General features: G+C 55.9%; 1 protein-coding gene across 1 annotated transcript in view; it reads right to left on the reverse strand.

Moving 5' to 3' along the window:
• TNS1 (tensin 1) overlaps positions 1-2,204 on the reverse strand; it is a 218,177-nt gene extending 215,973 nt beyond the window's left edge. Inside the window, exon 1 of the mRNA XM_053598389.1 lies at positions 2,088-2,204. Within this exon, the coding sequence (XP_053454364.1) occupies positions 2,088-2,135 (48 nt within the window). The 5' untranslated portion in view covers positions 2,136-2,204. The remainder of the gene's footprint in view (positions 1-2,087) is intronic.
• Between the last annotated feature and the right edge of the window lie 12,411 nt (positions 2,205-14,615).

Genomic DNA, 14,615 nt, shown 5'->3' on the forward strand with positions numbered 1-14,615 from the left:
CCTTAGCACCACAGAAGAGGGGGATCTTGCCTCCCAAGGAGAGATGCTTTCTATTGATGAGAAGATGAAGGGAATTCACCAAGGGAAAATCAGTTACAATCATGGCATCAGGTCAAGCAGCAGGGCCCTAGGTCCTTGTTCTTCCTTGGGATCAAGCCCCAAAGCCTCCCTAGGGCATCTGTGCTCTGGTGTCACAGCCCTGGCTGCTCTGACCTCCCTCTCACCAGCTATCTGCAAACTGGCTTCACACCTCACCATGCTATCAATGACCTGAAGGCCACAGTTAAGACAATTGATCTAGGAAGCAGAGAGTGGAAAGGGATCTCTTATCTGTGTCCCTGAAAGTGGACGTGGGAGGAGCAATCCTCCTGCCTGCCATCTTCCACAGCCTTCTCGCCACCCTACTGTCACATAGGAGAAGGAGCTGAGCCCAAAGACAGGAGCTGGATCCTTCCAGGTGCAGTGGGCCGATTGAACACATGCTTACTCTTGCTCCATCTCAGCACTGAAACAGCAGTAAAGGGTTTTTTTAACTTTAATTGAAGCATAAATACAGGAAGGAAAAAAAAAAAAAGAAAAGAATGGAAGGGGACAGCCAGCAGCCCTCACAACACAAGCATGGGAGTTGTTGCAGTCCTAAAGTACTTCTATTCCAGTGCATAAATAGCAGGGGCACCCCCACCTGCTGAACACGCCAGCTCCTCACCTGGATCTCCAGGCCTCCCCTCAATTTGGCAAGGAAAGGTCTAATTCCTGGGCCAGCAGGGGACCTCAGGATCCCTCCAGCCTGCCAGCAGTCTCTAGAATCACTGGTAAAATATTTTGATCATCACCCTTGACAACAGTGTCAAATTCTGGAAGTTGGACAGCAAGTAGGAACCTTAAGCCTGAGAATGGCAAACTCTGCATGGCTATGGAACAGCCGAGAAGCTGTCAAGTTCACAGCACAAAGCCCAGTAAGGTTCAGGCACCTCTGGGGATGGGGGTGAATGTGAACATAAAACAGTAAAATTGAAAAGAGCTCTCATGTCTAGATCTTGTCCCTGACCCCGCAGAAGACAGGAGGTTCATGCTCTAGAGAGAGTAAAAGGTGGGCCCTGGCCTGGGGACACCAGGCACAGCTGAGGGTATAGGGACTAACGGGAAATGAATGTTTGCAACAGAGTGTGACTGACAACCAGGACAGTACCTGCCCCAGGCAGAGAAGCAGAGACTTCTCTGGGGATCCGACAGGCCCAAGAGGATAGACCCAAAGATAGTGACAGGAGTTTCCCCAGTGAAGTACATTCAGACACCCAAGAGCAACCAAACCATTTACTGTCCCACCTGAGCTGAAAATCCAGGCTCCCTGGCATCAGAGGAGGGCTTAGGAGGTAAGCCTGGGACAGCAAAAGTGACTTGGAGGAAACAAATGCAATGCAGGGGGAAGGAACTGCACGAAAACGGCTATAACGTCCTGAGAGAGATAGGAGAACACAGCACATTCATGAAACAAGAACAGGAGGCTACTAAATAGAACATTCAGAGAGCAAAAGGGACCTAGAAATGTTAAAGCCCAACCCAACCCCGTGGCAGAGCTGCTGGCAGGGCCTGGCAGAGACTGAACAGGCACCAGCTCACCCTGCCCTGGGCCCCCTCCATCACCACCCTGCCATTCTCGTCCTCAGAGCCCCCCACATCCCCCACAGCCAAGGCGCTCCTGATGGAGACCAGCCACAACCTGGAGACTAGAGGGGAAATGGAGGCCTATACTTGAGAGGGCAGGCCACCAACCAGGAAGAAAGAGACAGAGGGATGGAAGGAAGGGTTTGAAAAGGGACCACCAGCCCAGAGAGCAGGGACCCCTGTCCATACCCAAAGCAAAGCAGGTAGAAAGTGCCTGTCTTACAGGTAGAACAGCTTGAGCTGGGGTGCTGGGGGTAGCAGAGCCTACGGCAAACAACGCCACACAGGAGGCCCGGAGGGTCTGTGCCTCCATTCTCATGGCCTGGACTCAGGTTCGAGTTCTGCCCTCCACACATACCAGCTAGGACTCCAGGGTGGATCCTGGCACTAGGTGTGCCTCTCTCTGCCCATGCATCACCCACCAGCTCCAGAAGTTCCCTCGCAGGAGTTGTGGGGACCAGGCTCTCCATCCAGGCTTCTGACCACAGCAGGGTGATGGGAAGGCTCCAGGGCCTTAGCAGACATGTCCCTGAGAAGACCACAGAGACCTCAAAGTCTGCCCCTGCCTCTGCCCCAGACTGCCCTGAAAGCACACCAAGCATGGGCTATTTTTAGCGAGGCCCTAGGCAGGAGTGTGCCACCCAGTGCTATTCTAGACTGTGGGGTCATCAGGTCAGCCAAGGTGAAGGGGAGCCTGGCTGAGAGGCTGAGGCTGCAAGAGACAGCACCCCAAGCCAGGACCATGCACTGGCTGCTCTGTGGAGAAGGGCAAGGAGGGCCCAGTCCTGGCAGAAGACTGGGAAAGCCTGGAATGTTGAGGGGCGGAGAGAGGGAGAAGCAGCCTTTCTGAAACTGGCATCCAGGACAGGGAGGGGGTGTGCCTGGCCTCTCTTCAGCACTCAGGAAGTTAGGTGCCTGAGTGAGAAAGAGGGAAAGATGAGGCCAGAGCTAGCTGGGGCTGGGAGCAAGACGGGCAAGGGAGGGAGAGAAGAGACAGAGTGACAGAGAATCAGAGAGATGTGGGTGGTAAAAGTGATGGCACCCATTCCGGGGGCTGAAGGGTCAATCAGTCGGTTCCCTGGCCCACCATTCCCAGGCCTGACCATCCCTCCTCAAAAGAGCCCAAATTCCTTTCTCCCACTGGGGCCATTCAGCTTGGGTCCAGTACTCCCAAGACCACTCTGAATCTCTGAACCTTCTCAAGACCTCTCCCTGCCTCCAAGTTACATATAAAAGATGCCAAGCTGGGACATAGACACACACATAAGCACACGCGGCCTCCTGGGAAGAGGGGACAATGGAGAGAGGACAGGGGTGTCCCTTTGTCTCCCTGCCTGGCCTTAGGAGCTCAAATCCACACAAAGACCTTCACAAAGGGCCTCTGGATAACGGAGTGGGGGAGGAGAGAAGCACAGGGGGAGACCCCAGAGCTGCAAATGCCCAGTCAGTAGGTCTGGGAAGCAAGATGGGGGCTGTTCTCACAGCTCAGAGGCTGCTAAAGAGTTTAGGGGGAAGGGCAGCCCTGAGGGAGGGACTAGAGGATGGGACTCCTATTCTCGGGGGCTGGGGAGACAGCTGGGGTCAGAAGTCACCTCCTGGGGTGGGGCAGTTGGATGTGCCAGCCCACAGGAGACTCCTGAGGGAGAGGGAGCTTGACATCCTTGCCCATCCCACCCCCCCCAGTCACCTGTTCCTCAGAGGGCTGGTACCTTCAGGGATACAGGCCCTGGAGAAGGGCTGCTGACTAGTCCACCAAGATGATGACCTGTGGCTTCCAAGGGACCACTGAGAACAAGAGGAACCCTCCCCACTAAAAGGTGCAAGCTCAGGGGCCCGTCCTGCTCATCAGAAGTAGAACAGGGGAGATGAGGAGAGGCCAAGTGCAGAGCACTGGGAGTCACATCTGCCTCTGCACCAACAGTGGGAAGACTGTGGCAAGCCCCCTGGCTGGGCCTCAGCCTCCCCATCTGTGAACAGGGTAATTACGCCTGCTCAGGTCATTTTTCAGGGCTGTGTGAGCCTGGTGTGAGGCTCTTTCCAAGGCACTGATTACTGTCATTGTATTCTGACCTGCCTGTTAGGTCAGAGACCCCCAGCTCAGGGGTCTCCCCCACTCCCAGACCTACTTTCCAAGAGAGGCTCAGAAGTGAGGCTCTGGCGGCGCCTGTGGCTCAAAGGAGTAGGGCGCTGGCCCCACATGCCAAAGGTGGTGAGTTCAAACCCAGCCCCGGCCAAAAACAGCAAAAAAAAAGGAAGTGAGGCTCTTACCAAGCCAGCAACTGAAGGGATCACTGGCCCCTTCCAGGGGGAGATGACCTCACAGGCCCTTTCGAGGGAAAGAAGAAAATGTGATGTTTCCTGAACACCTAATACGTGCCGGGAACTTTACATACTTTAGCCACCTAAGTCCCCTTGCTAATCCTGAGAGGCAGGTGTTATTGTTCCCATTTTCCAGGTCGGGAGACTAACACTCACAATATTTGCCAATGGCAAAGACCAGTCTGACCCTGGGTCTACGCTTTCCAACACCAATCCTGCTTCTTATGTTGCCACAGTGCTGTCCCCACCCTCCACACCCAATGTCTGAGCCCCAGAGAGGAGCTCCCAGAACATCCTTCTCCTCCCACAAGAATCCCCAGCTGACATCAGGACTCAGGCCTCCAGACTGCCTAGGGGTTCAAAAGAGAGGAAAGGGATGCCCATGAGGACAGAGGGCTGACAGCAACCGTGCTGCCTGCCCACGGTGCCCCCAACCTTGGCCTGGGCTCTGTGCTCTGAAGCTGGAGCTTCACCATGGCCAGCAAGGTGGGCTCTAATTTCCCCATTCCACAGAGTAGGAAGCTCAGGGCCACTAAGCAGTTTGCCCAGGGAACCCCACTAGGAAGCAGTAGCAAAAGACTCATCTAGCCTGCTGTGTCCCTCCTCAGCCACACACCTTCCTCTCCAGGCTGAAGCCAGGCAGAGGCAATGTTGAGTGACAAGGGGGCCAGAGGCTCTGGGAGGGATGAAAGAGAGCCCCGGAGAAGCTGTCCCCCTATGCCCTACACATGCACCCCCTGCTGGCTTGGCTGCATCCCATTAGGAACAAGGGAATAAATCAGCCCTGTTCAGCTTATACAGCAGCTGGGGTTTAGGAGGCCACCTGGGAGCCTGGCATATCTAGTGTAGTTTGCCCCTCTGCAGGGGTGGGGAGCTGAGGGAGTGGGGCAGGCAGGGGACAGTCTGGCCAAGCTGGGCCTGGTCTGACCCCACGGATGGCCACAGCTCAGTGCCCAGAAATACTGGCTCCTGCTGCACCTTCATTCTCCTAATGGTGCTGCTACTTGGCAGCTGCACCAGACACCCCTGCCCCATGCTCTGGCCAGCCCAGGCCGGCCCCAAACCACACACAAGGTTAGCATCACAGTATTGTGGGGGTGCCCATCCTCCCCTGGCCTGAGCTTTGATGTAGGAGGCTCTGTCTGGGGGAAAAGGAGACAAGCACCTAGGACTCTCTTTGGCCCAGTGCCCCCGTGCCTCAATGTCCCCTTCAGCACTAAGGAGAAATGGATAGGGGGATTGAGAGGGGTGTCACAAGCCAGGTTGCTCCAAGCAGGATAACGCCATCTGACACAACCAGGGTAAAAGTATTGACTTAAGCGCCAGGAACCAGCCAAAGCCAGCCGGCCTGGCAGCCAGACGGAGCAGGCCCAGGCTAGGAGCAAGCACACGACCTGGGGCCCAGCTGGGTGCCTCCTCCCAGATTCCTGGGTCACCCCTCCCCAATCCACTGAACCTGCCTCAGACCCCCTGGACCAAAGGCCCTGTCCCTCTCCATGTCTCAAGGCCCTGCATTGGCCACAAGGGTGCACCTCTCACACAAGGCCCAGGCTGTGTGCTTTGGAATCCCTTCGCCTGTTCACTGAGGCCTTGCCTCCTGTTGGCTGCTCCCTGCCACTGGCAAGTACAGTGGCCAACCAAGACAGACCCCTTCCCGGGACACACAGGACTTCTTGCTAGACCCACTTCGCCAAGGGGCTCCCTGCTGGCTTTGCTGAGCTTCCCTCTGAACACAGGGAGCCTGGGATGTGCTACCCATGCTCTCCCCATCTTTCCTTCCTCAGGGTCAGACTCAGACCAGGCTTTTCAGGCCACTGGCTCCCTCCTTCCCCAGGCATTTCCCCAGTAAGAATGTCTTACTTCACTCTCATGCAGATCCATGAAGGACTCCGGACCAAATGACTCAGTAATGGTGACAGCACCACCACCAGCAGCTGTCCTTCAGTATTATCAATTCCAACACTGTATTAAATGCTTCTAGGACAGTGGAGGAAACCAAAGCACAGAGGCTGCAGAGAATGCTCATGGGGCATAGCTCTTCAGTGGCCAAGCCCACAGTGAACTCAGTGTGACCCCCATGGCTACTTATGCAACTAGTGCCCCGTCTTGCCTCTGCAATAGAGATGCCAAACATCCCTGCCTCCCACCTCTGGAGGGAGAGAGAAGTTGGATGAGCACCTTGAGGCTCCTGAGGTGTGGCAGAGACCTAGGAGAGAAAGACGGAACAGATAGGCGCAAGAGGAGACCAGGAGCAGAGCCCAGTCTGGCCCCAGAGAACCCTGCTCCTATGAGGGGTGGCACCTCCACCTCCCAGGGCACAGACAGGTTGGGGGATTGGAGCAGAAGGGGCAGAAGAAGAAGGCAAAGTGGCCCAGAGCACTTTCTCACCCACCCACTTCGTGCCATCTCAGCCCCAACATGCCCCTGCCCCTACCCACTCCCGTTCCCCTCAGGCATGGACCAGAGGAGCTCCCTGCAGCTCCTGATCCCAGGAATCCCTCTCCTCACCCTCCAGTTCCTCCACAGCAGGGCTGATAGGCCTAGTCTGGGTCTCAAGACCCAAAAAAAGCCATACCTCCCCAACCTCTGTGGCAGTGACATCTGGGCTGGGTAGCAGGTGAGACAAGGAAGAAAGACAGGCAGAGAGCCAGTCCAGCCTGCCGGGCCTTAGATCTGGGGTGTTGGTTGGGGTGTGATGGGGTTGGAGGAGGTAACATCAGGGACAAGGAAGGGACCCACCTTCAAAGGTGTCCACTAAGATAGGGACTTTATGGCAGACCTAGTAGCCCCACCCTGCACACCCACTCAAGTCAGTGTTCCCCAGCTGGCTCCAGGCACCCAACACCTACCCTTTATTCATCCTTCACCCTGAGCCAGGGATAGTTTCAAATGTTAACCCCTCCCTGGTGGAACCTTCCAGAGGCTCTCTATGGCCCACAAGGTAAGTCCAAGCCTGGCGTTCAGGGCTTTTCCCGTGTAGATTCACCTCTTTTCCAGCTTCTGAAAGAGGCCTCTCCCCTCCCCTGCTCCTCTCCACCCACACTAACTTGTCCCCCCTCCCCCAAGGGCACCAGGCACATTTTCACCTTGAGGACTGACTCAAATGCTTTTGTCCCCCCTCTGTGTTAGGGACTCCTGTTCATCTTTCAGGTCCCTATTCTGAGTGACGCTTCCTCTGGGAGGTCTTTCCAGACTGCCCCACAAAGAATAGTCCAGTTCCTGCTCCAGACCCAAGTGACAGATTATCTACCACGTCTTTGGGAGCCTAGGCATAGGGTCTCAGACATGGACCTCCCCAGGAGAGGATGAGAACTCACTGGACAAGATGATGGGTGTGTGGGCACAGGGCTTGGTAGAGGATGGGTGGGCCACAGGGTGGAAGGTGGGAGAGGGGAAAGGTGCATGGTTCAAGGATGAAAGGCAATGAGCAGAGAGAAGACAGTGGATAGCTAGAGGAGAAGATGAGGGTTGGAAAGGCAGGGGGGCCAAAGGGCCAGCAGACAAGTGAGAATTGAGAGGCCTTCCCCAGCGCAGAGCCAGCACCCACCCAGAGGCACCAGGTTCACAGAGAATCAGACTGCAGGCTGGGTCAGAAGACCCAAAGAACTGGGTCTGGAGACCTGCCAGGCCAGCCTAGACTCCTTCCAGATTCAGCCATGGCAGATCATGGGGACACCCAGAAGTTCCTGGGAAGAGGCACTGGCAGGAATGCCAGGAGGGGTTGGGCAGAGACCAGAAGACAGCCCCTCCAGCATCCTGGTCACCGCCACCAGCAGCAGCCAACCTCAGCTGGTCACCAATCTCTTATCTCCCTGCCCATATGCTCCAGTCTCGAAAGTTGTTCTGTCAGTTGACATCTGCCCTGCACCCACACCTCTTGCCATGCCTGAGCTGGCCCTCAATGGGCTCTTCCTGGCTCCCATTCCCAGCCCAGGGTACAGGGTAGACCACTATTTCCCAGACAGAATGGCTCTGCCCCATGCGACAGGACAGCCCTGGCCATCACTAGTGCCTTCTTGTTTGGCCTCCATCTGGGTTCTCTCTTCTGTCTCTGGGACCTCTCCCTGTCCCCCTCACCATTCATTCGTGCCTCCCTTGGGCAACTCTGTTGAGTATCTATATGTTGCAAGTCCTTTGCTAAGTGCCTGGGATGCTAAGTTTACTAATTCTTGGCCCTGGCCTGTGAATCCTGGCTCACAGACTTACTGGGGAGACAGACAATGAGCAGCCATCACCAAAAGCACCCTGAAACCCTCATAGCCCTGGCCAGAAAGGAACACTAGAGCTGCGGTTGTCACACCACTTATCCCTGGGGTAGGTTTAGATAGCCAGCTTTCTGCTCAGGCTAGGAAGGACAAGCTAGCCAGAACATTAGGGCTAGGGTCTCAGGAAATGTATTCAGGGATCAGAGCTGGGACATTTAGCAAGGGACCTGGCCCCCACGCATTCCCTGGGTTCCTGGCCTCCCCACTGCTCAGCCTTTCCGCAGATGGCAGCCTCTACTGCCCACTTGCAGGCTGCTGCCCTCTGGGGGCTGCCTTAGCTTGCCTACCCTTGGCACCAGGCTCTATCCTCGTGCCAGATGCCCTTGGCAAGTTCATACACAAAACAAGAAGGCAATGGCTGGTTTCTTGCCCGTCCGGAAAGAGGGAAGGAACAGAGGGTGTGGCCCTATTCTCTGCCTTACATCCTCCTGCCTGACTATGGACTCAGACCTGTCCCAGACAGTGTATGAGCTTGAGAGAGGAGGTCAGCTAACCCACCTGTCCCACCACTATGCTGGCCCCCAGAACTTCTTCCTCCTTTTCCTCCACTGCAGTGAAGGGGCAAACGGAAGGGGAGAATGAAAAGTATCACAGCAAAAGGCAGATTAAGGAGCCCAAGAATCTTCTTCCTCATCCACAGAATCTCTCTTATCCCCATGGTCAAGACGCCTGAACTGCTCCCTTCATAGGAACTGCTCCCTTCTGATTCTGAGAAGCTTGGATCTTCCAGAGACACCCATGACAATGGAGGAGTGAATGCACTCAACAGGAATTAGAACATATGATCACCAAAAGACATGCACTAAAGCATTCACAACAGTGCAATTTGCAATAGTCCCAAGCAGTAGACAACCCAAATGCCTGTCAACAGCAGAATGGACAACCCAGTAGCATACCTTTACACACCGGAACTCTCTTGAGAAAGGAGAAGAAAGGCTCTACCTGACATGCAGGAATTTGGATACAATGTGCAACCACACGTTGAACAAAAGTCGGGCCCAAGATGTGTTCGGAGTAGTAAGTGCCATTCCACGTTGAGACATTCTAAACATACAGCTCTGTGTGGGTAGAAGTTGGGATACTGACTCACCCTCAGAGGGGAATCAATGACTGGAGGGGTAGGAGGGGACTTCTGGGTACTAACAAGGTGCCATTTCATGACCCAGCATGCGGAGGACATGGGTACAGGCATGTGTTCAATAAGGGCGACACTTATTACACTGTCTGTAATTATGAAATACTTTACTACACTGATATGAGGGAAGGTCTGATGCCACCTGGTCAGCTACCATCTCTGCAAGATACAGGGGGTCATTATCACACATACCCCTCCCCCTCCCGTAAGCCATCTCTATGACCTACCCCTCTCCCAGGTCATTCCTGGTCTCTCTCAGCCCTGCTAAGGCCACCATCCATCTAACCCCAACCACCACCACTACCACCACTCAGGGGGCTGCCACTGCCTCCCAGCTCCTGCTTTGCCTCTCACCCTTCCAATCCATAAACAGCACACCTGGGGGGCCACCAGAGATAGCCTTTTAGATGCCTATAGCAGCTCCCAACTCTTCTCCATCCCAGGACATGCAAGTACATGGCTCTGACCACCTAGATGCTTGTAACTACTGCTCCTGCCTTATTGCACCACCCCCATCCCCTCAGCCTCACTGCAATCCCTGCACCTACCAGAATCATCACCCCTTACACCCTTCACTTTCCCTCATAGTCCTGGTTCCAGTAACACCATTTCTCTGTGCAGTTATGTGTTTGAAGACTGTCCTAGCTCTGCCACCAGACTGACAACCCCCTATAAGACCAAGGACTCTCTGCTTCCATTCCTATCCCCAGCTCCCAGCTCTCAGCTCCATGCCGGGCTTATAGCAGGGTCTCAAAAATGCTGGAATCCATGAGTGGCCAAGCCTGCTTGTCTTTCAGGAAGTCTCTGGGGAAGAAAAAAGGTGCATCTGGGGATAAAACTCCCACTAGTCTAGGCCACAGACACCTGAGACTGAGTCCCAATTCTGCCACTCACTTGGTGTATGACCTTGAACAAGTCACTCTTCCTCTCTGGGCCTCAGTGTGCTCATATGTGAAATCCAGGATGTGGACAGATCAGGACACTGAATGGGCTTCAAGGGGTATGTGACGTGAGTATGTGTTCATACAGTGGCCAAGGGTGGTTGTGTGAGCACATGCACACACACTTCTCCCTAGCTAGTGTGTCCCAAGCACTCATCAGATTCTCCAAGAATCTATATCTTCAAAGGGATCAGAACCCCTAACCAAGACCCTTTTCTGCTCTAGAGGTCTATGATTCTACGTAACTTAGGGAAAGAGGAAGAGGAAGGAATCCCACCCATAGGAGAGAGAGTCATGTTTAGACCCCACGACTTCCAAAAGTGGTGTAGGACCCCACAGCAGGAATGCCTGGGAAGCTCTGGGATCTAAACCCTGAAGAATTTCTAACCTCAATGGGATCTGGGCTGGCAGAAACAAAGTCCACGTGAGCTGACCCCAGGGCAATATTGGGAGAGAAGAGGCAACAACAACCCGAGCCTCCTCTCCTCTTTTCCTGCCACCATCTGACAAGCACCCACTTGTCTGGGATATGGCAGAGAGCAAGGCAGCAAGGCTGGCTCCTAGAGATGCCCGCCAGGCCCCTTGGCACACAGGTAAGGGAAGGCTTGTCCGGAATGCTCAGGAGGGTGCCAAGCCCCATCCTCCCTTCTCCTGAGGTTGGCACGTGGGACCAAAGGAGGGTTTGGAGTACAGATCAAGCAAGGGACCAGACAGGCCACCTGGGAGGTATGAGGCCCACTGCTGAAGAATAATCTCATAACCAGAGCAGGGCTCAGAGACTTGGGGGCCATAGTGGGCCCCCTCCTCGAGCAAAGAGGAGGAGAGGGCCACAAATTAATACCAGGGAAGAAAGAGGTGTGGGCAATGAGGACAGGGAGACAAGGTAGCCGGACAGAGAGGGGAGAACACCTGCTGAGGGGGCTAAGCAGGCAGCATAGCCCAGCCCCTGGCAGAGAGAGAGAAGTTGGATCTATGGAAGGGGTTGGGCAGTGGTGGGGGCATGTCTGCAGCTGGACTACTGTCACCAATGGACAGCCCAGGTGCCTAGGGAGCACTGAGTTCTGGTTCCTGAGGGGCAAGCACCCAAGAGGTGTTTTCCACCCCCTATAACGTATCGCCCTCCTCTACTGAGGGCCCAAGTAGTGGGCCACCAGCTTCTCTCCCCTGGGCCACTATAGTGTCCCAAGAGTTGCATTGTGAATAGGTGGCCTGGGAGGGCAGAGAGCCAGCACCCCATGCCCAGCACACAGGCTGACTGGAGCATGACCCCTGCAGATGTAAGAGGGAGGGAGTCACGGACAAGCTCCAGGGCCACAAGAGTCTGCTCAGAAACCAGCTCATCCTAATGCAGACACACACGCACTTGTCCCCATTCCTATCCCTGCCATTGTCACACACTAGCCCATACTCCTCTCCCTCACACCCACACCTCCAGTGTCCCTGGGTCCTCCTCCATCTAAGCGTGGCATATCTGTCCCTGCCCTCTCACATGGCCAAACAGACACCAAAGCTGGGAGTGGGGACACGGGGACATGGGGAATCAAGGAGGTCCACAACAGACAGTCCTGAGGACGCAGAAGACCCCAGCCTCAGACTCAAGAACAAAGAAGGCCAGGGGACCACTATAAGAAGTGGGAGAGGAAACTAGGTACCCGATGGCCTCAGCCCCTTAGGGTTCTACCAGGCCAGGCAGAGGAGCCTTCAGCTAAAAACTGTGTGCCCTGACTGGGGTTCTCTGCACCAAGTCCAAAATACAAGGAACTGAGCTCCAAGTCCCAGAGGAAAAACTAAGATTGGAAGAACTTTCTGGCCAAGAAAGATCTGATACAGGAACAGAGGGGGCAGGGAGAGTCATAGATCGCGTATGTCTTACCTCCTGCTAAACCCTTGGAGGAGAGAGAAGGGTTCATGAGGCACAGGGATAGGGGGTGTCCTGATGGCGTCTGGGAGCCCAACATTCCTGGAGTTCTGTGATGTCACCCCCATTTTCTGGACCCTCACTTCTTTGCCACGACCCACAAGCAGTAGTCTAGGGCTCCCAATCCATACCCCTAGGCCTGGTTCCACCTCCCCAGGGCCCAAAGCTCGACTCACACCTCCGTCAAGATCATCTCTAGGATGCTAGCCACTGTGAGGACTCAGCCCACAGCTGCACCTCACCAGGCCTGGCCCTCACTATGGTCAGTGTCTAGGGTGATGGCTGGGCTAGAGCTCGTGAAGGACACAGTGTGTGGTTGCCACGATCCAACCTGTGCCTGGCACTGTGGACCCTCCCTCCCCACAAATATGCCATCACCTGGGCCCTGCAGGGACATCTAGTGGGGTGGGGCAGAGGGCTCCTGGGCAAGCACAGAACACACATGCATGTACACACACTCACACACACACACACACACATACACTGGGTCTCAGTGACTGCCCATGAACAAGGGTCTTGGCTGTTGCCACAGGGCACATTTGAGTCACCTCATCTCTGCGTGCCCCAGGTGGAGGAATGCAGGACAGCAGTGATCCACACACAGCAAACACATCTGAGGAGGCCTCCCCTTCCAGCCCCCAACAGGGAGGCAAGGGGCTAGGTGGGGTTATGCAGGGAGCCTACAGTGGAGTCATCCATTTCCCACAGTGACCCCAAACTCCTCCCTTTCCTGTCTCTGGGAGAAACGCAGCCCCCTCACCTACGCCACACCTGGTGGTTCCCCACACACACACTTCATCCAGAACACTCCCCTGCCTCCCAGCTGCAGCCCACCCTCACGCACTGGGTCAGTTTGCCACTTGCAAGGCTCCAAGACTCACCCAAAACAGAGAATACAGGAACAAGGGTCCTGCTGTCCCACTATCCTGGCTCAGTTCTTATTATGGTGGGGCCCTCCTGGCCCCAAAGGCACCCTCCCTCTTGTCCCAGAGCCCTTCTTAGTCGTGGCACACCCAGAGCTGCCCAGGGACCAACTCAGGAGAAATCTAACCCTTTCCCTCCAGTGCCCCTGCCGTCCATGACTTCCTTGTCTTATGTGGCTCCTCACCTCACCTGGGCTATTGGCCCTTCTTAGGGTCAATCCCACATCACCCTCCTCCCAAGGGCACAAGAGACCCAGCGGAGACTTCAGGTCAACTGGCAGCTCTTCACCAGGTCCAGTTCCTGGCACAACCCCCTCCCGGAGGCAGCCGGCCTTGCTGTCCACTTGCCAATCACTGACCTGCACTTCCTGGTCGGGCTCCTGGCCTGTCTGAAGTGGGCTGTGCTCTGCCAGCCACCCTCTCCCCACCGAGGGCGTCCCCCCGCGCCCGTTCCTGCAGCGCCCTACCTGAAGCAGCAGCCGCCTCCTGTCTCCGCGGAGGGAACTCAATTGCTCCCAGCCCTGGGTCCAAGCCAGTGCTGGGGGACTCCCCGGAGGTTGGAGGGCGCAGAGGGGCCCGGGCGCAAGTCCCTCGCAGCACACCAAACTCACGGTGCAGCCCATCCCGCCGAGCGCCCAGCGGAGCCAGGGTAGGCGGCCCGCCCCTCAGCCGGGTGGATGGTTCTGCCCAGGGCGCCTGCAAGGTCTGCAGGGGGCGGCGACGCCCCCAGCTCAACCGCGCCTGTAGTCCGCCCCTACTCGGCCCACACCGCTAGAGGGCAGTGCGGAGCCTGGCGAGGGGCGGCGACGCGAGATGGACTCAGAGTGACACAGGGAGACCCAAGGCCACGGAGCGCCTGGCATCAAGATGGGGCAGCAGGTCTGGGGACAGGGTAGCAGGGTTTGAGTAGGGAGACGAGTAGGAGAACAGAATGCGACCGGAAGGGCGGGGAGCAGATAAGGTGAGAGAAACAGGGAGAGAGAGAGGAGGTGACAGAGACACAGGGGCAAATGGGGGACAGAGCCTCTGATGGGGAAGGCAGAACAGGCAGGATGTGGAGCAGAGGGCAGACAGGCTTGGCCGTCCTCTGTGCCAGTGTGTACATGTGGTCCCTGGGCGTTGTAAAAAGAACCTTGGTGCCGAGTCCCTGCTCCGCTGTTCTCCACCCCCAGAACTAGGGCCTGGGACAGCCCCACTAGAAAAACAAGGATGCAACTTGGAAAGACCTCAGCCTCAAGGAGACAGGAACAACCAGGGTGGAGGGCCCCGCCCACCTCGGCAACACTGCTGTCCCCTTGCTGGACACAGCACCTCACTTCCATCTTTTGGGAATGGGAACCAGGACTGGGACGATGGCACCGGTGACCAGCATGCATGAAGACTCCTCAGAAGACTGAGACGAAGTAGGAGGAAAACACGTGTGGGACCCTCATCTTCCTCTCCCCACCT

The sequence above is a fragment of the Nycticebus coucang genome, chromosome 7, assembly GCF_027406575.1.
Source record: "Nycticebus coucang isolate mNycCou1 chromosome 7, mNycCou1.pri, whole genome shotgun sequence".
Lineage (NCBI taxonomy): Eukaryota > Metazoa > Chordata > Mammalia > Primates > Lorisidae > Nycticebus > Nycticebus coucang.